Source organism: Serinus canaria, chromosome 12 (genome assembly GCF_022539315.1).
Source record: "Serinus canaria isolate serCan28SL12 chromosome 12, serCan2020, whole genome shotgun sequence".
Lineage (NCBI taxonomy): Eukaryota > Metazoa > Chordata > Aves > Passeriformes > Fringillidae > Serinus > Serinus canaria.
Genome location: NC_066326.1, coordinates 5,913,034 through 5,937,533, shown reverse-complemented (window position 1 = coordinate 5,937,533; position 24,500 = coordinate 5,913,034). Strand labels below are relative to the sequence as shown.

At 44.8% G+C, this 24,500-nt stretch overlaps 1 protein-coding gene across 31 annotated transcripts in view; it reads right to left on the bottom strand.

Moving 5' to 3' along the window:
* Positions 1-24,500, bottom strand: part of MAGI1 (membrane associated guanylate kinase, WW and PDZ domain containing 1) — a 348,628-nt gene that overhangs the window by 284,786 nt on the left and 39,342 nt on the right. The window contains exon 1 of one of the 31 annotated variants that reach the window (XM_030228177.2): positions 4,293-4,437. The exons of the other annotated variants lie outside the window; for them this stretch is intronic. Within the exon in view, the coding sequence (XP_030084037.1) occupies positions 4,293-4,395 (103 nt within the window). The 5' untranslated portion in view covers positions 4,396-4,437. Of the gene's footprint in view, positions 1-4,292; positions 4,438-24,500 lie in introns of those variants that run through there. 31 annotated transcript variants of the gene reach the window in all.

Sequence of the window (24,500 nt, the reverse complement as noted above, 5' to 3'; positions counted from 1 at the left end):
ATGCTGGCACTGAAGTGAATAGCAAGTGTCTTGTATGCATGTCAGCAGCCCCACACACCATGGTCACAAGTGCTGGGGTCCCCCAGTGCTGAGGGCACTGCTGCTCTGCTCCCCAGGCAGGATCAGGACCTGCTGCACCCCACCTTGCCCTGTCTCCTTGCTGAAATGCATGAGGTCAAAGCCTCCCACTTCCAGGCACTGGAACCCAGGCTGAACCAGCACAACTCCACTCCATCAGGAAACATCCCCACCACACAGCTCCAGAGCTGATGAACACAGCTTGAGCTGCTTTATTTTTCAACCTGCTGAATTACTAGAATATGTTTAGCTGTTATACACACTCCCCAGATCCACAATCCCACCCTCAGCAGCTGTTACATTTGCTGTGGTACTTACAACAGCTGTTACAGCTCCATAAAAAGGTAAAACAGTTGAAACTTCCAAAATTGAGGCTGGGAGGGGGTGAAGCAGAGCCCAACCAAGCCCTGCACCCAGCTGCATCCAGGCTCAGAGAACCAGCCATGATGCACCAGTACACGTGGTACAGAGCCACATCACAGCCTGGAGCAGTTTAAGGAACTTTCCAGTGTTGCCATAGTGGCATTAAAAAGCTGTCAGCTTCCTGGGAGACAAGCAGCAGAGGCTGGGACTCAGTGTTTAAAGGATGATTAAATCTAAGTGACTTAAATTATACATTCCAGTTCTGGAACTGACACCATTTAAAACACACCATCTATTCCCCATTTCCTCTGACACTGATTACTACCCACTCAAAGATGAGCATTCTCTTACAAGCAGTGAAGTAACAAACTAAGGATTTATGAATTGGAGATAATTAAAAGGTTTTGCATTACAAATAGAGTAAAACATTTATGTTCCAAAGGCCACCTGAGAACACTTAAAGAGTCAAAATGGACATTTTTTACCTGAAAATCTGCCTGCTCTCTACCAAGGCAGCTAATTGAGGCATAGGAATCTTGCAGCTATTTTACAGTAGATTCACAATCAAACATTTGCTGAGCTTCTGGACAACCTGAGAGAGACTGAAGACCCACTGTTAATTCTCCCACATGGAGTTCTGTGAGCTGAAGCTCCATTAAGCTGACACAAAGGAATTCTCTCTTTCTCCTTGCTAATTCCACAGAGTGACTTGCAAGCCATTACCATTCAGATTTCCCAGGCACAGAGCTGTAGGATTTCCTTGGCTGGCAATGATGGCACTTTACCAGGAGCAAGAAGAAGCACAAGGGATCACCCAAGGCCATGAGGGCATGGAGAGTCTCTTCCATCCATCCAGAGCACCCACAGCCCCTCTCAGAGGCCAGTGTGGTCAGCCCCTGTTGGTCCAAACTTGTGATCTTGAGCAGGATGCTGAAGTCTCCACACCAGTGATAAAGCAGGTGAAGGGATTAACACCTCCACTGTAATGGCAGGTGCTGGAATTGCACATGTGCACCTCAGTAACTTCAAAAATCTTTTTAACATGATTTTCCCCCTCCTTCCTGAAATCTGAAAGCCAGAAAACACAGTATTGATCTCACTGTCTGGTAGGAATACGAGAAGAGACTAATTGAGCACAGAGATCTCAGGGAAGGAATCTCCAAGGAATCTTTTGATTTGAACAAGGACCCTTACAAAATGCCAGAAGAAAGCTATAACAAGGGAAAATAATTTAAAAAAAAGGCTAATCCTGGATCTTCCTTGACAGCTTGCTTTTCCCTGAACTCACAGAAGTGCTGAAGACTCAGAATAGAAGAGGCTCCAGGATCCTGGGAGGGGAACTGTGGCTGTGAGATGGGGAGAGGATGGGCAAAGCAAACGGCAGCAAACACAAACAGTGACTCACGACACACACACAAACAACACTGCAAGAGGCAGTTTGCAATTGTAATTCAAACCAAAATAAACAAGAATGACAGTCCAGTACGAGGAAAGGGAGGATGACAGTGGTGGGAGGGGGGTGTGGGGACTCCATCACGTTCACATCTGTTGCTCTCACTTCATCCCGAATGAGCAGCTCCAGAATGAAACAGAGGAGGGAAGATATATGGGACAGCAGCAGCTTCTTGTGATCTACATCCCTGCTTGAAGTTTTCATGACTGCACTGAGAGCAGAATTTATATCCCAAAGCCATGCAATAGCCTACTACACTGCTACTGGTTTTGACCCCTGGCCCCTGAAACCAACTCTAGCAACAGAAATAAAAAGTCCAGCTTGGAAGGGTAATGTGTGAAATAGACCCTGTGTAGTGGGTGGATGGACAGAGGGCAACAGAGGGGGAGAAATCTCACCATCAGCAAGAGGCACTGCTTTAACTGCTCTGCAAATCCTCCAGCCAAGCAGATTCACAATTTCTTTTGCTCTCGCTTCATTACCTGCTAGTAAGAAACTCTTCTCCAATCTGCACCTTGAATATTTTTTTTCAGGCAAATCAAGGTATTTTTCTCCAGTGGCAACTAAGAGCTAATGATCATCTTTTCTACAGAAATCTTTTATGCATCAGAAAATGTGTTGCTTGCACTCAGGCTTATATTTCCAAATACAGCTCCTTCAGTATTCCCTCTCCAGCCTCATCTGCTGAGCCTCCCACCTCTGTGGTTCACCTGCAGACTTGCCACCATGACCATTCTCCTGCCCTGCAATGCCCAGCTCCCCTTGGTGCAGCAGGAAGGGATTTCCAATCCTGCCTTATGCACAGAGCTTCTGTGAGGATGACTCAGAGAGAAGTTTGCGTGTTTTCCTAAAACCTCAGGCGGGTGTTGGTTTGTTTGGGCTGGCCATGCACAACAGGCCCCACCATCCAGTACCACCCTGGCTGCTGCACTTGGACATCCAGCTCCTGCTCCCTCAGAGCCACCTCTGCATCCTCCTCTTCCCTACTCCTCATCACAATGGTCTCCTGCTGGTTTTGCTGTTCACCAGGATGATCCAAAGCCTCAGTCACATCAGCAGCCCTTCTCACACATTAATGAGTTACCCCATTAAGAGGGAAGCTAGACAGATCCACCTATTTAAGTCAGATTTTTTTTTTTTAATCCTATCCTCCTCTCTGCTGTGAATAAAGTGCTCTGGAACTATTTTAAGGAACCATGTTATATTCCTTGATCTTTCATTTTCTGTCTTTCCTTCTCCTCCATTTAAAGGTCCAGAGTGGGCTTGGCTTTGCTCTTCCTTCTCTACCACATCCCTGGAGAACATTGATGGCAATCACGAATGATTGACCATTGTCCAGAGCTTGCTGAGGCTGGACTTTCCTCATAATTGTACCTAGAATAATTTCACCAAGTCCAGCTGATGTGAATATTGGGTAATATTTTCTGTATTTGACAAAGTCTGTGCATGTCATCACTCTTACAGTTTTGGGAGGACTGAAGCAGAGGAAGCACAAAGCACGTCCACCCCTTGCAACCCTTCATCTCTCCAGCCTTGTTCTGCTTCTCTGTGTCTTTTCTCACACGTTCCACTTTTCTGTGCAAAAACTTTACCCAATTTAGAAGCTTTCAAGTAAATAGTTTTTCCACTAGAGGGCACAAAGACAATTTCTCCTAAATGGAAACCGATGTTAGAAGATTAATCAAATAATTACTAACATCTCATCAAAGGCATTTCAAATGTCAATAAATGAACACTCAATAAATTAAGATGTAGTTCCAGCTCCTCAGGTACAACACCACCACAAAATGTCTCATAGAGACTGAAAACCTAAAAATCCCAAAGTGATGCAACTCTAACAAGATTTCCTATATCACACTAAGCACTTTATCCTGTGAATCCTATGGTTCCCCACTATCTCACTAGGCACAAACCACAACATTAACGCAGCAATGGAAACAAAAGACCCATCCTAGTTTTTCTAAGTTGAATTTAACCAAATTTAGCTTCAAATCAATGAACTTTTTAATGTTTTGGTTTCCTAGCTCAAAAGAAGTTTTATACCAGTACTTCTATTTTGGGTACTGGTAAATCAATTCCCAACCTGTCTTGGGTGAATTAAAGAGATTTTTTGCCTTTAGCAGTCTTCTATTCAACCAGGTTTTTCAGCTTTAAACTTTGTCTTGTAAGCTTGCTGCAGGTTATATCTATGACCATAACACACTTCACCAGCTCCTCAATAAGGAATGGTGTAAAACCACAAACTCTGTGGGAAAGCAATCACGCCAAGCACTCGAAACGAGTGGGACAACAGCGATAATTCCAGAACGTTGTGTTGGGAGCACTGTGGCTCTCAAGGTCCATCAGCCTCCCCAGCCCCAGAACAGTCCCAGGCAGAGCACACCTTGCCCAGACCCACCTTGGTGGCTCCTGTGATCCCTGCATGCCCCGGTGCCGAGGCGATGGGCCCGGTACCCCAGCCGTGCGCGGGTGTCCGCACGCAGCCCCACGCTCCCCTCCATGGCCAGCTGTCCCCCGAGGTGCTCCCACAGCTCCAGCCCAGGGCAGGGAGCTTTGCTCTCTGCCTGTGGATTCCCACTGCCTGGAGGGTTTGGCTGGAGCAGAGTCAGCCCCGAGGTTTTGCTAATGGGAGAAGAGAGACAATAGCGATGCGCAGGTGCTTCCTCCCATTTAAAGTGTTTACTTGTGCAGCCCAAGCCGTGACGCTGGTGAGGATTAGATCTGCATGCTGCTCTGCAGAGTTCAAAAGGTAGCACGTAACAAAAGGAGCCCTGAAATACTGCTTATTAAATTAAAGTGGGTTCTTTTTTTTCTTTCTTTTTAAACTCTGCTTCCTTTGCCAATGCCAAGTAAGAGGGTTTTTCCAAGCATACAATAACGGCGGTTTCAAATGGGAAATGATACACACCGTATCAAAACAAAACACCAATTCTAACACAAAAGCAAAGGGTTTATCAGTGTATCTCCACTGCTTAGGCAGCAGGCTCCTATGGCATGGCAAAGCCAATTTCATCAGCCAGCAGAGAAGGCCAAACCCAAGCTCTGTGCATGGTGTGAGGAAAATTAAAAAGTCCAAGAGGGAAGGAAGGGTATAGCTAAGCCACAACTGCAAGCTAAGGAAAACATCAGTCCAAAAGAGCAACAAAGGCGTATTTGTTTTATGAGATAAAACAAGCAATTCAACTATATTCCACAGTAAATCATTTGGCTTAGGACTGCAACAGGGACACAAAAAAAAAAAAAAAAGAAGAAAAAGAAGGGAGCATCTGAATCCAATTTTGTTGTTCTAAGTTTACATTACATGAATCAAGATCCTTACTAGAGAAGCCAGGCACTCAAATCCATGCTTGGATCTTGTACATAGGAAGTATCAGATGTACTCAATCTCTTACAGTTCCCTCTAGTCACTGAAGGCCCAAAGATACTCAGCACTTAACAGTAAAATAACAATAAAAGCAATAACAATAATAAAAAATGTCAAGGCAGTTTTTCTAGTATCAAAATGAAATCCAGTTTCATAGACAATCATTTGTGAACATTTCAGTCCTCCCAAAAGCACCACCTCTATTGTTTGAGAAGTTTCCAATAAAGCATCATCATATTTAAGATTCTGCAACCAGAGACTGCACCTCATTTTCACACAAAACTACACCTCAAAATGCTGGACATGCTGAAAACAATGCTACACACATTCCCATTCAACCCCATTCTCTTAATGTCAAAATAAACACAACTGAATCCTTTTGTCTGAGGGCTGTATTATTTAATCCTCTCCTCGTGGTTGCAGCTATTTCAGATGTGCTTCCATTGACTTTCCTTCTTGGTTCAAACAGACTGAGTGGGATTTGCACTTCCATCTTCTGAGATCTGGTGGGATGATTGCTCAGAGAGTGTCAGATCATCAGTGAAGCTAGAAATGACAATTTAAATCCCTCTCTCTGCTGCTCAATCATAGGCATATGCCAGGAGATAAGTGGCAAGTGCTGCTTTCATTGATGCCAGGGACAGAGTAAAGCAATGCCTTAAAATTAGCAGGTAACAATTTTAGAGCTGCTTCTGTGCACTCAGCAATCCTGTGTCCAGCTTACCAGACTTTTCTCCTTGAAGTAACATAAGGACACAGGCAGAGGTGTGCTAAGAACAGCTGCAGCAACACATGAACTCAGCTGTTGACTAACAAGTTTGGATCAAACCCGTTTTACCTGTGCTGGAACAGTCTGTCAGCACACTCAGCCCCCTCTCACCCTCCCTCACCACAGACAGCACTGCCAAACACCAGGTGGGCTTCATAATCTCAAATCACCTTGTCTGCTCTGCACACAAACCTCTGCCAAGCAAAGGCCAAACCAGCATCTGCAGGCAGCTCCAAGTTATCCACAAAAACAGGGGTGAGGCACTGTGTGCAGAGTGTTTTCAGGGATGAACTCAAATCCAGGGTAACTGCTAGGAAATCCCTGCCCCAAATCACTCAGCATCACCATGAGCAACCCAGGCTGCTCCACCACACCTGCAGAGACCACGGACCCTGTGAGGTGGCAGGCAGGCAGACAGCACTCCTGGGTCTCTTTTATTGTCAGCTTTAGTCTCTAGTCTTGCTGGGCATCAGCAATGCATATATTTTATTTTTATGGCTTTCATTCCACTGCTCCTTGCAGTTCCTGAAGCGACACAAGATGCCATTTATTTAGAGGAGATCCACCTGAAAAACAATTTAATGCACATTCCCTGAAAGAATATCAGAACATAAACAGGTGAAAGTAACTTCATGTACCAGAGGAAGCTTATGGATGCTCAGAGACAGAGATTTATTGCACACTGCCTTGGGCAAGTGGAGAGGAGAGATGGATTTCTGGCTGTAGAGCATCGTAAATGCCAAACCCCAAATGAGTCTTTACAAGATATATTGCTTAGACTCGCTCTGAAACTGCATGAAGGGGGTGGCCAGGGGTTCAAGCCACTGCTGAGTACCCCCAACATCCTCCAGGACAAGGATGCAAGTGAAGGGCTTGGTCCCAGCAGGGCAGAAGGCTGCAGGAAAACTGCCCTCTCCCAGAGATGCTTGGTACATCAAGTCCTGCATGGTTCAGTGGGAGAATGGGATTAGGTGGGATAAACTGGGGAGAGCATTAGGAAAGCCTTTCCAAAGTTCTTACTATGACAGAAGAGGACAAATAATACAAGTTACAAATAATAACTAAAAGCAAACACATCTGTGGGGAAACACTTCCACAAAGTCCTGAGATTTTGTTTGTTTTAAATTTTGAGATTTTGTTGGCTGAGAAGAGAAGAAACAATTCACCCCCAGAGGACTACAGCCTGAAAGAGCTGAATCCTGCAAGCAGCAACTCACAGAAGGTGGAAGCCAACACAGCTGGAATTAGCAAAAAGAACAAATGAAAGGTTTTCATTGTGGCAAATGAGGCTTTTGAGCAGAACAGCAATAACACAATGTTCAAAACTTTGTTGCATGACTTTTATGATTCCTCCCAGCAGCATGCAACAAAACATACCTGAGCTGTAATCAATTTCTTACAGCCTTATATAAACATTACAGGGGTTTTGTCCTCTGTAATATTTCTTGCTCTCAAGGCTGCAATAAATAAATCAGTTACAACCCTGCTGCCACTGTCTCCTATCTCACTGTCTCAAGTCACTGCCTTTATTTATTTTAAGCTACCAGTATAACCACTTCCAGCTTCAACAAACATTTTTAATGTAACCTGTAGCTAAACTCCAGGCAGAATGAAGCATTCTACATTCAAAGGGAAGGAGTGGAAAAACCATTTTCCACTGTTATCACTACCTTCCTTTCATCTCATATCCCTCTCCAGCCATCAGGGAAGGGAATCCCAGTAGCAAATCTCTCAAACCCAGAGGGATTTGGGACTGGAAAGCTGTGGACACATTGACTGTGAACATTGGCCCTTGCATGTGGTTGACAAGTCCCTGGTCCAGCATCACCCCACTGCCTGAGGACAGCTCTGGTTACTTCTTATGGAGGCAGGAGAGGACCAGAAAGGGCATGAGAGGCACATGCCAATAATCATCCACCTTCTGAAGGGACAGACCTTCCTCCCTTCAGCCTGTCCTCAGGCCCTGCCCAAAGCACAGATCCTGGTGTATTTTAGGGATATCTGAGAGGGGAATTGCCTGGGCTCACCTCAGGGTCAGGACTTGAGGCAAAACCTGAACTGACCCACAGCCATTCAGAGAGCTCTGTATCACTTGGGCACTGAACTGCCTTGCTTCAAAACTTCATTTTGTCCAGGAAGAAAGGCCAGAGGTTGTCAGAACATGTGTCCTCCCATTTCACAGTTCTATCCCCAGGAACAGCAGCAGGAATTGCTTCAGGAAGAATCCTAGAGGACAAGTGCAAGGCAGTACTTCCCCAAATACTCCACCTGGCAGAGGCTGTGCCTCAAGGACCAGCACAGGCAGAAATGTTATCTTGGTTTAGCCCTGGTTAGGTTTCTCCAGATCGTTCCCTCCCTCTGTTTCACCCAGTGAATGGCAAATTCACCCCAGCACCATGATAAAGCACCAGGGAGGGTGGAGAATGGGGGGAGAAAAGACACCCGAGCCAACTTCAAGGGTTTTGCATCCTTTGAGCACTTCACTCATACATAATTGAAAGGGCTGTATGTCTGGGCTACAAGAAAGTAGATTTTTTTTCCTGCTACCAGACCCATCACGTGAGGGATGCTGTCATATGATAGCCTTGGGGGAGGTTTGCAAACTTGGACAATTTACTGAGAAGCAAAGTAAACTACTACTGACAGCAAGTGGACCAGAGCCCAGATCCCTGAGAGGTTCTGACAATGGGAGGACTCAGGAAAAATAAGCCAGCCTTGACCTTGCACTGGGGGAGGCTGAGAGAAGCACATGCATGTATTTTATTTCACACTAACCTCTGCTTGACCAGTTATGCAAATAAATCTCTGCTTGTCCTAAGTACACTGCTAGACACTGAGGGAGAATTTGGAAGAATTCACAATAAAGTCAGACCTGCTGATCACTGCATTGCAACTGAACTTCTCAAGAAATGAAGTACTGAGCAGGCAAGAGTGGCACATACAGCCCATAAAACAAGGGAAACTGCAGCCAAAAAAAGAAATCCAAGCTCAGAAGAGGAAAAAGAAAAAAGTACTTAAGAATTTGATAGATGAACACAGTCACTTCAGCTCCCTGCAGGCAGAGCAGCAGTATCTGGTCCCTGGAGAACACATCCCAAGGCAGTGAGAGCCAGGGGAGCAAAGTGTCACTGCAGCCCCAGCAGGGACCCACAGGAACCAGCCATACCTGCTGCTGTGGGCAGCACAGGCACCTGGAGCCTGGGGAGGGAAAGCTCCACGTGCACATCCTGTACAAACACAAAAAAAGAGCAAACCAAGATGTGTCTGAGGTGGGTATGACACCAGACTGCCCTGAGAGCAGGAGGGATCTGGCACCTTGTTTTCCAGCAGCACACATGCTGCAGTGCTGGCAGCAGCTCATGCTCTTGTGCTGCTCCCCTTGGAGCAGAGGGTCCCCAGGGCAGGGGCTGCAGCCTCACCAAGAGATTTCCATTGATCACAGACCATTCTGCAGGGCTCTGTTCAGAGACTGCTGCCATGGCACAGTTAAACCTGACTTCAGCTTCCCCTGGCTTCAACCAGTGCTGCTCAGTCACTCACTCACCACTGAACTTCTCAGCACCAGCTCAGTTTAGACCTGGCAGCATCCAGGTGAGTTTGGTGTGAGCCCTCCCATTTTCTAATGATTCTGGTTGTGGCACAGCAGCTTTCCTCTAACACAGCAACACTGCAGGACGTGGGCATGAAGCTTCCAGAGCTTCCACAGTGACTGCTGAGAGGCTCATGAAGGGGCAGCAGGGGAAGCTGAACCCCTAAACCCTCACACACAGCTTCAGCAAAGCATCCTGTGCAGATGGGGACAGCCCTGCATCCTCCCCACACCGAGTGGGCACAGCTGACCCCGAGCACAGGAGCTGATCCAGCCCAGGGCACGCTGCTCCTCAGGGGAAACACAGCACAAGACAAGAGAAAAATAAAGAAAACTTTCAGACTGCCTGAGCCATTCCCACCTGGAGGCTCACCTGCCCCTAGCAGCTCTGCTGCCCACTGAGATGGCCAAGGTTTGACCCAAGCTTCCCACGGGGGAGGTTCAGCTCCAGCCTCTGTGGCACGAGGAGCTGCAAGCCAGCAATGCAGAGGAGAGGGAGGCACTGCTTCAGTGCACTGATCCATACAGACAGCAAGAGGCTGGGGAAGGGGAAAAAAATGCACTAAAAATTCTTCTGACAGGGTGAAAAATGAAAGCAAAGTGAAACACAGCTCAATCTGTCAAAACAAAATCACAGCAAGCCCACTGAAAAGGAAAAAAAAACCCACAGAGCTCAGCTCACACTTTCCAGTAGGCAATAACTGGTACATTTGTTTTCCTGAAGATGAGAGGGTGAGTTAAGTTTGCTAGACAACACTGAACAGATTTGAAAGGTAATCATGGCAGCAGCACAAATGATCAGATTTACCAGGGACATTTAGGACTTGCTGTCTTCCACCTTGCCACTCAACAGAGTCTCACAGAAGCATTTACAGCTGCACTGCTGAACTGAGGGTTGGACTCCAAAGAGCCTGATCCAGACAAGCTCTGCCCTGTCCCTCTGATTCATCCTTCAGGGAGGAGCAAAGATGATGCTTTTAGCAAAAAACAAGTCCCAAACAGGCATGGCAAATGTCCCATACAGTGCATTTCTGACCAGGGTAGTAAAGGCCAAGGTAATATTCAGGCTACAGAGAAGCCATCAGCCTGGAAAGAGAGTCCTAACAATGTTACCCAGGGGTATTTGGAACAGTGAGACAGTCTGTAATTAGCTATGGTGGGCCAACCTCATTATTCATGGCCAGAGGAAGCATCTCCCACTAAAGAAGTACAAGATACATATTTATAGTTCTTTCCTGATAAGCTCATTAAAGGTTTCAGAGAGGAATGACCACAGCATTGGAATGTTTTGTTATAACCTGGAGATGCAAACAGTAATGAGTGAGCAAGCCAGGAGAACAAAGGCAGGGGCTGCACAGGGCTCTAAGTAGAGGGGAAAAAATCCCAGTAAACCACAGAAAAGCCTTCAAACATAGATTCTGTGAAACTGCCATTTGATGCTTCATTTTGAAAAGGATGATTATACACAGGCCCCTTTTCTATAAATGTGTGAACAAGCATTGCAATAAACCCGATTTTAACAAGGTCTTGAGCATTACCAACAGGAAATACTATAGAGGAAACAGTCAGTATAATATAGATGTACAACACCTCATATATATTCAGAACTGCATTTGCACATTAAAAACCTTAAAACCAATCTTCCAAATAATTCTGTATAATATAAAAAATCTAATTTCTTAATGTTTCCATTCCAGCAGACCTTTGCCTACTCAGATATTTCTCAGCCTGAACTGAGTTGCAGGGGCACACAGAAATCAAACTGGGATCTGGCACTGGATAGATGGGAAGAAAAAAACCTTTTTTTTTTAGGTTTCCTTTTTCTGTTTCTCATTTATTTTTTTAGGGCATCTTCTAACCTAAGACTTGCAAGGCTGCAGCTTCTCACACAGAATTAAAGCACTTAGTAGCATGTGTACATTGACAGTAAATTGCAACAAGAATAATGGGACAGCAAGGAAAAAAAAGGCAAATTAATGAAATAAAGCTGATTCTGATGGCATGAAATTCTTGTAACTCCTAGATTACTGTACTTCATTTATCATCCACTCCGGGTTTTGATTTTGTTTCTTTTAATTCTAGGGAGGTCTTTTGAGAAACATGGCATTTCTTCCCTCTCTAGAAAAGAAAAACCTCATCTGCACTGCACAGTTTTAAGATTAACAATCCAAGGTCAAGCTCTTGAAAGCTTTGTAGTGGTGAAATATTTTTCTAAACCACATTTCAGTAAAGGAGGAACTTCATCTTCATTTAGGATATTTGGTTTTTACCTAGGTAGGTTCTGGGGCTTTTTTTGGCTTCTTAAACAGTATCAACCAGTTAGAACTCCAAGGCTTGATAGAATCAGCATCCTTCAGTTTAATGCTGATTACAAAAATGACAAAGATCAAGCACCACCAAAAAAAAACCAAACAAAGAACAAAAATAAACAACAACACACCTCAGGATGGACCCAAATGATGCATAAATATTGTTCTATTTTGGTTCTGTCAAAAAGAAAAAAGAAAGCTGAAGCCAGCAGTGCCTAAAAATAGAACACAGTACCTGAGCAAAGGGCAGACTGAATTAGTGAGAGAGACCTTGCCTGGCCAAAATATCCCTTCAGAAATCAGGAGGGGACCCTCACAGACCTCCTTGCCACAGGAGGCAATTAAGGCTGGCTGGAATAATCTCTTCTGGCTCCACAGCATGTGCAGATGAGGACATTTACACAGATGGTTGTGCCAATCTGAGGATTAAAGGAGCACTCAGCCCCCAGGTGACTGGAGAGGAGGAGATGATGGTCCAGGAAGGCAGAGTCTGGCAAAGGTGGAAAGGAAAAAGGGAGGGGGGGGAAAAAAATGAAACCCCAGTGTCTTTCAAATGACAAAAATCCCCTATGAAATGCAGATAAACCCATTTTTCCTACTGCCTTCAAGTAGCTCAGGACCAGACCCTCAAGACTCAAAATTCAGAAATCTCAACCCTGTGGCTTGTGTTTGCACTTTGAAAAAGAAACCTGGCTGAACAAATTCCTCCAGAAACTGCTGATCTCTGCGAGCTCCAAGGACATGTAAAGAAACTTTAAAGTGGGAGAGCCACAGAAGAGGGGTGTTTGTTTTTAAAAGCTGTTCCCAGGCTGAAACCCTGGATTCAAGAGTGAGGCTAAGGCACACAGAGGTGTTTACAAGCCTCCCAATGAGGATTTTATAAACGGAAGAGCTGAACTGTAGCCTTGAGAGTTGGGAGCATGTTACCACACTCTTCCTGTCTCCAGGGGTGACCCATCTCTTGCATGTCATTTCAGCCTCACACACAAATGTTAATTTAGGACCAATGACTCATGATTCCTGTTTTCCAGAACATTCAAACCAATATTGCAAGGAAACCTGTTGTGTTTTTTTCTCCCCCATAGGCTGAGTGGCTGGGTAAGAACAGGAAAGGCAGGAAGAAGTAAAAAATTGAGCAAAAAAGTGGATAAACAGTTCTGTTAACCTTTCCTGAGCCTTCACAAGGGATGAGCTGCAGAAGGTGCCCCCTGCAGAGGTCATGGGGTGTGCAAAGGCTTTGCATCAAAAGGCCAAGGGCTCATTGAAAATGCAAATGAAAACTGGTGGATGTGGAGCAAATTGAGGACTAACAGACCCAAACATCCAAACTCCAACATCCCAGATGCACCATCACACACTCAGCCCCTTCCAGGAGCTGCACCATGCTGCCTGGCTGCTGTGGGCTCAGGAGAAGAATATTGGGAGTTTTTATTAGCTCCAAAAAGCAAGTACATAAAACTGCCATGCTCCACTAGCACTGAAACTTTCCATATGGGGGAAGGAAAAGGAGAAAATAACAACAACAAAAGGCAGCTGATCACTAGAATAGGCTGGGGGCACAGCAGTGTGGTTATCTCCAGCAGAACAAAAAGCTCTCCCCAGTGAGTCCCAGCCTCCAGAACAGTCCCAAGGAGAACTTTGCTGCAGCAGAAGCAAGGACCTGCTGCAGATACCAAAAGCTCCTGACAGCTCCCAAAGCTGCCTTTTGCAGGCACCAGCTCTGTTTGCACATCACTGCCGAGGCTGAAAGGTTTCTAAATCCTCTCATGACTTAGAACAGTGCAGAAACAACAGGGCCCTGCAGGTGGAAACCCATCCAACAGGTCCCTGCCTGGGTGTGCAGCCTCAGTCCCTCTCTGCCAGGACCACAATCCTCACAAAGAATAACACGAAAATGCAGATAGTGCAGGATAAGGTGAAGTGGGACCACATCACACACCACAGTTTGTAGGGACACCAAGGGCCACCTTTCCCATGCCCTGGGGATTTCACAGCTCTGTGTCCTGCTCCTTAATTGGTGAATTAATCCCAAGGGATGCATTTGCCATGCACCAGAAAACAAACAGATGAAGTGATAAATTACCAGCTACCAACTCACATAAAGCTACAGCCAGCCTGCACTGCTGGCAGAGAAGAAATCACACAAATGTTCAAGGCACCTTCAAGCACCTCCCATCAGCTGTTTTTCCTTTCTGAAGAGTGTCACCTTTTCTGAAGACATTGCAGAGGCTGTAATTCCAACCAAAAGTGACATGACTTCATTTCCTTTGGAAAACAACAGCTCTGCCAGCCCCTCCTTCCCTTGTCCTGCACTCTCATGAGCAAAGTGCTCAGATCTCCAGGAAGGGGGTAAGGTCAGAAGCAAATGCCTGAATTGCTCCCAGATTAGCAGCCCAGAGGGAGCAATTCCAACAGAAAGCATTTATAATATTCTTGGTATTAAATGCTTTTGGCCAAGATGAAATTTGTTAAAGTTGCACTTTTTGTTTCTTCGAAGCTCTGAAGTAATTTCTTTCCCCAAAGCTGCCTCCACAAGCTGAATCTGTGGGAAAATGGAGATTTCACACACAGAAACCAGCACAGCTAAATAATACACTCAGGCAATTGCTCAGATGTTGAAGCTTGACCTGTTATTCTCCACAGAAGCAAAGCACCCACATAGAAAAGCAAATTGTTGCCCCAAAACTGAAGTGTCACTCTAATTTCCTGAGATCAATCCCATATCAGTCAAACCCTTTTCTAAAAACAAATAGAAAAATTGAATGTACAATCGAGCAAACATCTAAAAAACCCTTGACTACAATGTGGCTGGACAAGAGCTTTATGAAGACCAGCTGGTTTATACCCAAAATTTCTCAATTCTTTTATTAGGATCCAAGAGTTCTTAGACAAGGTTGGCAGGACCCCATTAAATCACTGAATATTAACTATCCCATTTATTACATTTTGCCCTTCCTCTTCTTCCCAGCTCAAATCAGTATTTTCTTCATTCTTTTTTTGTGCTTTTTATTTCCCAACTTCCCTGATCCCCCACACAATGAATTTCTATCACAATATTGGATGGGGAGCACCTCATCTATTAAAATGCCATTGGTACCAGCTCTGTAGGTGATGACTTCAGAGAGGAAAAACATTGCTGCTCTTTTTCTTCCTTCCCCTCCCTCTACAGCTTCACATTTTCTCACAAGGAAAAGGGCACTGTGCTCTCAGATTGGAACTGATAAAAACCACCATGGAGCAAAGAAAGGCCTAAGGGCTGAATGAACCAATTCTAACCCCTGCAGGAAAATACTGTTTTCTAAAACCAAGAACAGTAGAGTACCTGGGGAGGATCCTGGATGAAAGAAAAAAAATCACAGCTCTTGGTTTGCCCTTTTTTTTTTTTTTGGTGCCAGCTGGAATTCAACCCACTTTCATCCACCAGTTTTTTATAATCTAATGCTACAAAAAACTCCAAAGAAAACACAGTCCAAAAGCATGTTTAAACCCCAGGAAAGCCTGGCTTGACAATGCTTCCAATCTCTATAAATGAAAGAAGAGCCATCAAGCCTTGAACGACTGCTGATAGGGAGGTGTGGGAGAATTCAGGACATCCATGGGCTGCCTGATAGTCCTTGGCTGAAAACTGAGAAATATTCCCAGTGCAGTGATTTCATGCAGGAGCACTGCAGAAGCACTATGATGACTGATGGCCACATAAAACCCATAAAGACAAAGATATTTTAAATATTTCAGATTATTATTTTTTAAACTGTTCAGCAGAGCTTCCCACCCAGGAACAGATATCCCCCAGCACTCCTGCAGTCCTTAATTATGGCTTTTTGGCTAGGTGGAAACCAGGGCCTGAGCACAGATGGATAGCAATTGCAGAATCACAGAAAGGCCTGGGCTGGAACAGACCTGAAAGGTTATTTGGTTCCAACAATTGACCAAGCAGGTCTTGGTATTACAGCAGCACCCAGAATGGAGCTGCAAACAGCTCCAGAAACAGTGGGGAAATGAAGGAGGAATCCCCTTTTTATATATCCCTTCTTTTTACAAAGCTTTGATGCTCTGATGTTTCATGCTAAACATCTCTGCTGGCAGGGAGAACATCCTGATGGAGCAGGGGAGGCTCAGGGTGGAGCAGTGACAGCAATTCCTCCTGATGTGCTTCAGAAAAACCTTCTTCTTCCCAAATCCAAACTCAATATTGATTAATGTCCTGAAGCATGAAGACATATCCCATCCAATAGTCTTACTTTCAGAGGGCTGGGTTTTGTTTTGGGTGGATTTTTGCCTTAAATCTCTGTTGCTCCAACAGTTCATGTATATTTAATTATTGGCATCGTCTCAGACATTGAATTTTGGCCCTCAGTAACACCCCATGGCAAGCAGCTCTGTGAATTAACAAGGGGGAAAACATTCCCTGTTTCCTTTGGAGTGCAATGTTAAAGCTGCATAGCTAAATTCCCAGAGGCCAGGAAATGAAAACATTAAATATTCTAATAACATCACTAAAGAAGTCATGTTTTACATATATGTCATCCAATGAAATATTTTTCCTGTTTAATCATTTAGTGTTAATGCAACTCATGCTGGTGTTAAAGGTTCACACACACCAAAAAAAAGAGAAAGGAAGGATCTCACAAGGGAATCCCATCCAGGATATAACCAGGCAACCACTACTGCAGACACTGAAATTTCACATTTTCTAATTTTGTTGATTCTAACTAGACACACTTAATGGCAGAGTAATTATATAAATTACCTGGAACACATAACACTGCATTTATACATAATAAATGAACTGTTGCAGAGGAAATGCCAAGGAAATATAACTAAATTTTATTCAGTTTCATTCCTTAATAGAAAAGAATCAAAGGCCATGTAACTGCAGTAAAATGATAAACAAAAATAATTTTCTGTAAGAAACTTCTTCCCACAGATCTTTCCTTAAATCTTGGCAATTAAGACATTTCCAAGAGGTTGGGGACTGCAAACCAACAGGTTCTTCTCTCCTGAAACTGGCTCACAAAAAATTCAACTTCCCCACTCTGAGATGCAGCAAAATCCTGGGCAGCCTTAGCTGAAGTTGCCAGATGAGCAGGACCACAACTATGCAGTGTTAAAAAAAGTGAAAGGGAAAAGGAAATTTCCCATTTAAGAGCTGTCACACAAAATGGAACAACCCCCTTCAGTTTCATTTAATTCCAAAGGAGCACTCCTGACACAAGGCAAGGACAGAGGCAGAGTGGCTGAGATTGTCTGGCAGCAGCAGGCAGTTGGTCCAGAGCTGTGAGGGTTTATACAAACATGTTCAGCTCAGAATAAGATTTCTCAAGGGTGACAACGATGCCCAGGCAATAATCAGGCAGATGTTGGTGTGATGGTCCTGAATTTCTGTGTCTTTTTAGCAGAGGGATGGGGTAAAGAGCAATGAACGTGGAAAAGAATTGAAACACCTCAAAACAAAAGTGAGAACAAGACTCACCTCCCAGCATTTCTGCCAGACCACCAGACACACACAAACACCTAATCCCCTGCACCCTCTTGCTGCAGACACCTCACATGTCCTTTTTTACACTAGTCTACAGGAAAACTGCTCCAATTTTCCAACCAGCACTTTGCAGCTGCTCCCAAAGCACCCACAGCAGAGCCCTGTCTTGACAGAAGGTGGGCTCAATCTGTTTGGTAAAACCTTTTTGCCTGGGTCAAGCATTCTCCAAAAAAAGCAAGGTTTGGAGTGAGTGGCATTACTGAGGCCCCCTTGCACAAAATCTGTTTGTATTTTACATTTGCTTGACAGTAAAATACCCAGTATTGTTGGGTTTCTGCCAGACCACTGGAACAGAGTACTTTGTAAAAGCAAAGAGTACTTTTGCAAAAGCTGCCCTGAACATACAAGTGAGATGAGGTTCCCATGTTAAGCAGCACCACTGCTCTTCTTCAACCCATTCCTCCCACTGAGATTTCAAAAGCAACTGGAGTCTAAAAGATGCTTCCAACTCTTTTTTTTTTTTTAAGAAATGAAACCTCTAAAAGGCCAGCACACCACTTATGGGAAAGCACAGACTTGAAATACATACCCATATTCAAGAAAAATTAAACCATAGGCTTCCACTTTAGCCAGAAGAACAAAGTATCTAACCTCAGTCTTCAAAGACAAGGAAATTCAGAAATAACACTGTCTCTCCTCTTACTCATCCCTACTGTGCTGGGTTGCTACAATCCATGCAGGCCACCCAAAATTAAAGAGACCTCCATAAAAAAAAATTCAGCTCCAAAGGGATATGTTAAAAACCAGCCCAAGGCAGGTTATGTGGTTGAAATGAAATGCACAGCATCCATCAAGAGTGCTGTATATGCCATTCCTGAATTGCAACAGCCACATTCATGTGGTTACAATTTACAAATTAGCACTAGGTAAAGTAAGAATTTCCTCACACCTTGAAATCTGAAATAGCAGCAATTTTTCCCACAGTCAGCCTCTGCAGCCAGTACAAGTCCTCATGGTGAGAGTGCATCTTTGGCCAGAAGTTAAGCTCTCAGCCCTGTTCCCCTTCCCTTTGGTGGCAGTCTGGTGTGCATTGAAACCAAAACTGTCTCTGGGGGGTGGAGGCAGCAATCCTGGCTCTGTGTGACCCATTCCTGTAGCTGTCTGTGATATGTCACTGTGCACACACAAAGGCAGGGTGCAGAGCAGGCAGGGAAAGCAGCTCAGCAAACAGGGACAGCAGCACCAGCTCTGGCCAGGGCAGCAAGGGACAGCATGAGAGGGGATCACACCTCTAGGGAAGCACATAAACCCTTCTTTCTCAGGGCAAGCCCCAAACCCATGGCCTGGGGGCAATGCCCTCTCTTCCCTTCCCTGCTGGGAGCAGGAGAGAACAGGGAATGACTCAGGACTGCTCAGAGCAGGGCATTAATTACAGCTCTCACAGTCATGTCTGTAGGGCCTTTCCCAAGGCTCTCTCAGGTTCATCCATGGGAGAGAGACCTCAGTGTGGACACAGCAGGAAGGTGTTTTCAGCCACATCATCTGGGAGATGCAAAAATACAAACCAAGCTCTTTGACTGGAGCCTCCCTCCACCACAACCTAGGTCAGGAACTGTTGTCCCTTGCTGTCTGTGCAGAATGCTCAAATACCCCTCAGAATTTAGACAGGGCTGCTTGGGCACAAAACCAGACCACACAAGATGATGGAAACCCCATCAGCTCACTGGGACAATAATAAAACAAAAAACATCCCCTAAATTCAACCTGCACCAATCCCCACCCCACAGACTGGCCCGACCCATTGATGGGGACAAACTGTCACCCCAGGACACACTCCCTTCGTCTTCCCTTGGACCTGGTGGCCTGGAAAGGGACATCTCTAGCCACCACAGACCTGTGGCCTAGTACACATGGGCCCAGTTCCCAAAAAGTGGTTTTTCACATTGTAAAATGCCATCTGACCAGGAGACCCTGCAGCTTTATCATCCTCATTTACTTCCACCACACAAGGTCCTCCCCTGCATGGTAATATTTTCTTATTTAAGCACTTCTGCAGCTTGATTCCAGGGGTTTGTGCACATCACTCAGGCTGTCTGTTGACATTTGCAAGCAAAATGTTGAAGTGCTGCTGGAACTTGCACTGATTTGTAATGAAATGGCTTTGAACCAACATTTTCATCAAAGGTGATTCTGCCTCACCCTTTTGCTAAACACAAAGTGGTTTCCCTGTTGGGAAAGATAATGAATACTAGAAATAAGAACAGTTTTGAACAGAAGCTCCCAACAAAGCAGAAAATCAACTTTTCATCCCTATCAGATTTGAACTGTTGGATAAGCAATCTTTATCCAACAAATCACTGCTAATTTCTCATGCCCATCTCAAGGATGACCACACTCTGCTCTGCTGTTTTATGCCCAGAGCTGAGATAAACATTGCCCTGAGGAGCTACTGGTGACCCCTCAGCAGCTCTTGGCACCAGAAGCATCTCTGCTTGGCAGAGATGGAGATGTAAAATACAAATATACACATACACACACTTCACTCCATCAACAGCCCCTCCTGCACATAACAGTGCCCCACAGCAAGAAACAACCCTGCTTCACAAACACTACAAGAACATGACTGTCTCCTGGGAGGGAGGCAAAGAAACACCTGCAAACATAAAAAAAAAAAAATTTCACACGAAATTTATACCGAGCTTGCCAGCTACTACAAATGATGTTTCAGAGAAGTGGTGTTTACAAGGCCAGCCAACAACTTCTGAGTAAACCCTGAAAGTCAATTAAATACTGCTCTGACACAGAGCCATGGATCATCCAGTGCTCAAAGAGCAGAACTGTTGATTTAGTCAAAGGCAGCAATCTGGTAGTAAATACATCACTGTGTCCTGGCAGGCAACTGCCTGCTATCATTAGAAAGCATGTGTTCCACCAATTACAAAAATTAATTATAAAGCCATGTCGGGTCACTGGGTGGGAAAATAATTATTTCACTTCTCAACATTAAATGAGAGACAGTGCCCCACCTTCATCAGTATGCAAATTGCAATGGATTGCTTGGGACTAACCCAGCTACCTCCAATGCTGGCAGGTGCCCAACCTAACCCAATACAGTCCTTGGGTGAGAGGGATGAACACCACCTTGTGAGAATCCAGTCTGGCAACAAAGAAAATGCAGCAGGGCAAGAAGGATGGCAAAGAAAAGAAAAAAATGCAGACCTAGTGAAAAGTTGTGTAGCAGAATTTCTAATTGACAAGAAGTCCAAATTTCAAATATAACAAACAGTTGCTGAGCTGGGGAGGGACTGACCATGTTAACACTTGCTGTGGGCCAGGACCATGTGTGCTGATGGGATACAAAAAATATCTTTGAAGACTGCTGCAAATGGAAGTTCTGCTGGAAGATCATCACTTATGGATTTGGGAATAGCCTGGTTTAGTGTTTTTCTTCACTACTGAATTTTGGCAAAGGCACTAGGAAAAACTTTGGCAAAACTTTGTCGTGATGTTTTGACTTCAGAAAATCAGCACTATGTATTTCTGGGGTAAGACTCCCAAATGTCCTCGTCCAGGAAGGATTTTGCAGCTCCTCTGATCAACCAGGAGCTGAGATACCAGACTGCCCCCAGGCCAACAAGCATTTTGCCTAAGGTTCAGCTGTGCTTACATACTAGAAAAATTAGGAAGACTACAGAGATTTCAATAGAAAAAATTATATATATATATCCATATATATCTATATATATCTATCTACATCTATATTTATCCTATCTTCCAGATGGCAATTAGCCTTCTCCAAACCAAAGCCTGCTGCCATTTACAGGTAGGTAACCTCTCTTCTCCCCCAGATTTAGCAGGAACGCAGATGATGAGTTGCCCACTCCCATGTGATAACCCAGTTTTCCCCAGGTGATTGGTGCTGTCCTTGGAGCAGCCCTCCAGATTTTTTAAATTGCCTCTGCAAGATGAAAGGACAAACCTCGGCTCTGTAAGACACCTTCATCTTCCCTCTAGAGCATGTACTTACAAAAAGCATTGCACATTGACAAGAACACACATTCATTTTAAAGATCTAGTGAGGAAACCAGATGAAACAAAAAAGACCAAAACCAAACCCCAGATACTGCTACACACCTGCAGCCCTGAGACACAATTTATTACATTTGGAGCAGCTGTGCACGTTGAACCTTCTTTTATTGCTTTGGGGACTTGCATCACAGCTACCTTCACTTTGACAAACACTTCCTCATAAAGCTGGCTCCTGAGGAGCAGGATAGAGATTTCATACAGCATCTCTGTGTGTCTGTGTGTGCATAAAAACAATGATCCATTTCCATATGGCTCGGGCTGACATTTCCTTATCAATGCAAATTGCCCTGCCCTGCCACTCCCTGAGGCTACATGTTGATGGGAGTGCTGGGAGCTGGGGATGTGAGGATCTCACACCCAGACCACCCTGACACACAGGGAAATGCACTTCACTGCTGCAAACCCCAGGCTTTTTCTAGGTTAATTCTTGATCCTCTGCTCTGCCCTGGCTCTGGTGGCCCAGGGCCATTGATGATTGCCCACCCCACATTCTGCTGCTGCTGTGCCCAGCAGGCTCCTTGCACAGAAGGGGGATCTTGCTGCAGATATGGGGATTAGTTTGCCCCTCGAAGCACAGCAGGTTAAAAATCTTCTGCCTCAAAAACCATAGAAATAAAATGATGTTATGCACATCCCCTCTGTTAAAAGCTGCAAGAGATGATAAAACACTTCCCCTTTAGGACAAGGGGAAATGGCCTCAAGGTATGCCAGGGGTTAGTCCAGGTTATATATCAGAAAAAATTTCTTCACTGAAAGGGTGGTTGAGCACTGGAACAGGCTCCCCAGGGAAATTGTGGAGTCACCATCCCTGAAAGTGTTAAAAAAGGAGAAGATGTGGCATTTCATGACAGACTTGGTGGCCATGGTGGTGTTTGTTTAAAGGTTGGCCTTGATCATCTTGGAGGATTTTTCCAACGTTAATGATTCTGTGATTCTAAACCAACTTTGTTTGCTTTGCAATGGTTAATACACCCCACACAAGCACTCTCACACAATTATGCAAGTTAAATCAAATAAATCAGAGGTGCTTCCAAGCCCTGACACAGCCCAGAAGCCTCCAGGCCCCAAGCAGCCTTAGGGGCATTGTTCTCCATTTTGCACAGCTGCAGGGAGCTGGGATAAAGCCCCTCACTGTTCTGCTGCAGGTGCAGGGATGGGAGCTATCCCTGCTCTCTGGCTCTGGCCTTGAGACAAACTTGCCCACTTGCCCAGCCTCATGTCACAGCACAGCTTTCCCACTCCAGGCAACACTGGGGAGGGCTGAGCTTCTCCAGAGGCCCTTGGAAGCAGAGTTTTACAGCCTTGCTCAGATTCCTCCTCAGTGCCTGCCTCTGAACTGCTGACACTGCAGGGGAAGGGCAGAAATTAAACTGTCCCTGTGTGCAGCACAGCTGGACTGTGCTCCAGAAGGGCTGCTCCTCACTTTGGGCATCCCTGCACCCAGTGGATCCACACCCAAGGGCCAGGCAGCCTCTGAACTGGCTGTGTAGGTACTTTTCCATCAAACTGAACATTTGGGTCTCTTTGTAGCCCTGAATTGTCACCCCAACCCCCCTCCAGGAAACGATGCCATGCAGGAGTCAGAGGCTCAGGGATGGCAGCTGCTCTCAGATCACCTGGGGTCATGCACATCCCCATGCTCCAGATGACAGCAGTGAGCAGCAGCACAGCACACTCAATTTCCAAAGTCTCATGTGGCCACAGGACACTGCACCAACAGTCACAAGCCATCTCATATGGTCTAAAAGCAATTTCCCTTTTCTTCTTTGCTTTTAATAGGTTTGAGGGTTTGGTTTTTTGCTTTTAAATTAGTAACTTGCTATCTATTTTCCATTCTGAGTTGTCTTTCACAGGTTTGTCTTTGTTTATGGAAACAACATTTAATTTGTCCTTTATATGAAGTTTATAATTCCAAGTTCTGAGCTATTTTTAATCAACTGTCTGTATTAATTTCCTCTGCAATTCACACAGAGTTTTCTTGTATCAGTTTCTTAAGCTGTATTCCCAACTTGCTGAATGAGCCTCAAACATTCTCATTTCCTCATGATAGATTATTTTCATTAGAAAAACTCCTTTTGAAGTACATGTCTTTCTGGATGTTTTCCACCTCATTTGGAGTTTCACCTTCTGCACTGGCTTGCCAGGGCTCTGGGCTTGCTCCTCTCCAGCCCAGTTCTCTGCAAGAGCACACAGGAGTGCTTGGAGTATCTTCCTATCAACAAATGCTCAGGGGAGCAAAACAGACTGGTTTATCTGGTTTTGCTGCTGAATCTCTAGCTGCAATCTAAACTGGTTTAGATGGTTAATAAAACATTAAAGACCAAATAAATGACAGTATTTAAATCCAGAGTTATGAAAAGACATTATTTACTTTCCAGTGTGCCTACTGCATGCCACCAGCTTTCCAGAGCTCTGATGAGAGCCTGCCTAAAAGGAGAGCCTAAACATGGGCAGGCTCACAGTGCAGCTTTCAAGCCCAACAGTGTTCAGCCATCCAGCAATGGCCATGGAAAGACTCATGAAGTGCTCAGCAGCTTTTGAAGAAGATTAACAAAATAATTTTACTCCCTTACTTGATATTAATTCCCAAGGGAATTCTGAACAAACACAGCACAGCCTTCTCTGGAAAACTTTCTAGCAAAGATCAGATGCTAGAAAGGCCTTTATGAGTAAGTCCAAGAGTTTCCTCACAAAATTCCTAGAGAAAAAAACAAGCAAACCACAGCCACCACTCCAAGGGACTGCCTTTGGGAAGAGAGATGGAAATAAAGTGGGGCAAGGGGAAGAAGTTCCTTGCACTGTCTGATGTTTGGTGGTCATGGTGTAACCAGCCAGACAATTCCCATGAGAAAAGTCTACAAAGAATTAGAGGCTGGCCAGCCCTGTGTTTAAAAATTTCCTCAAGTATGGTTGCTACATTTAGCCTAGACAGTACAGGGACACCACAGTGATTTGTAAAATGAAAACTGATGGAGATATCCCAATGTGATGCTGTTTAAATCATCAA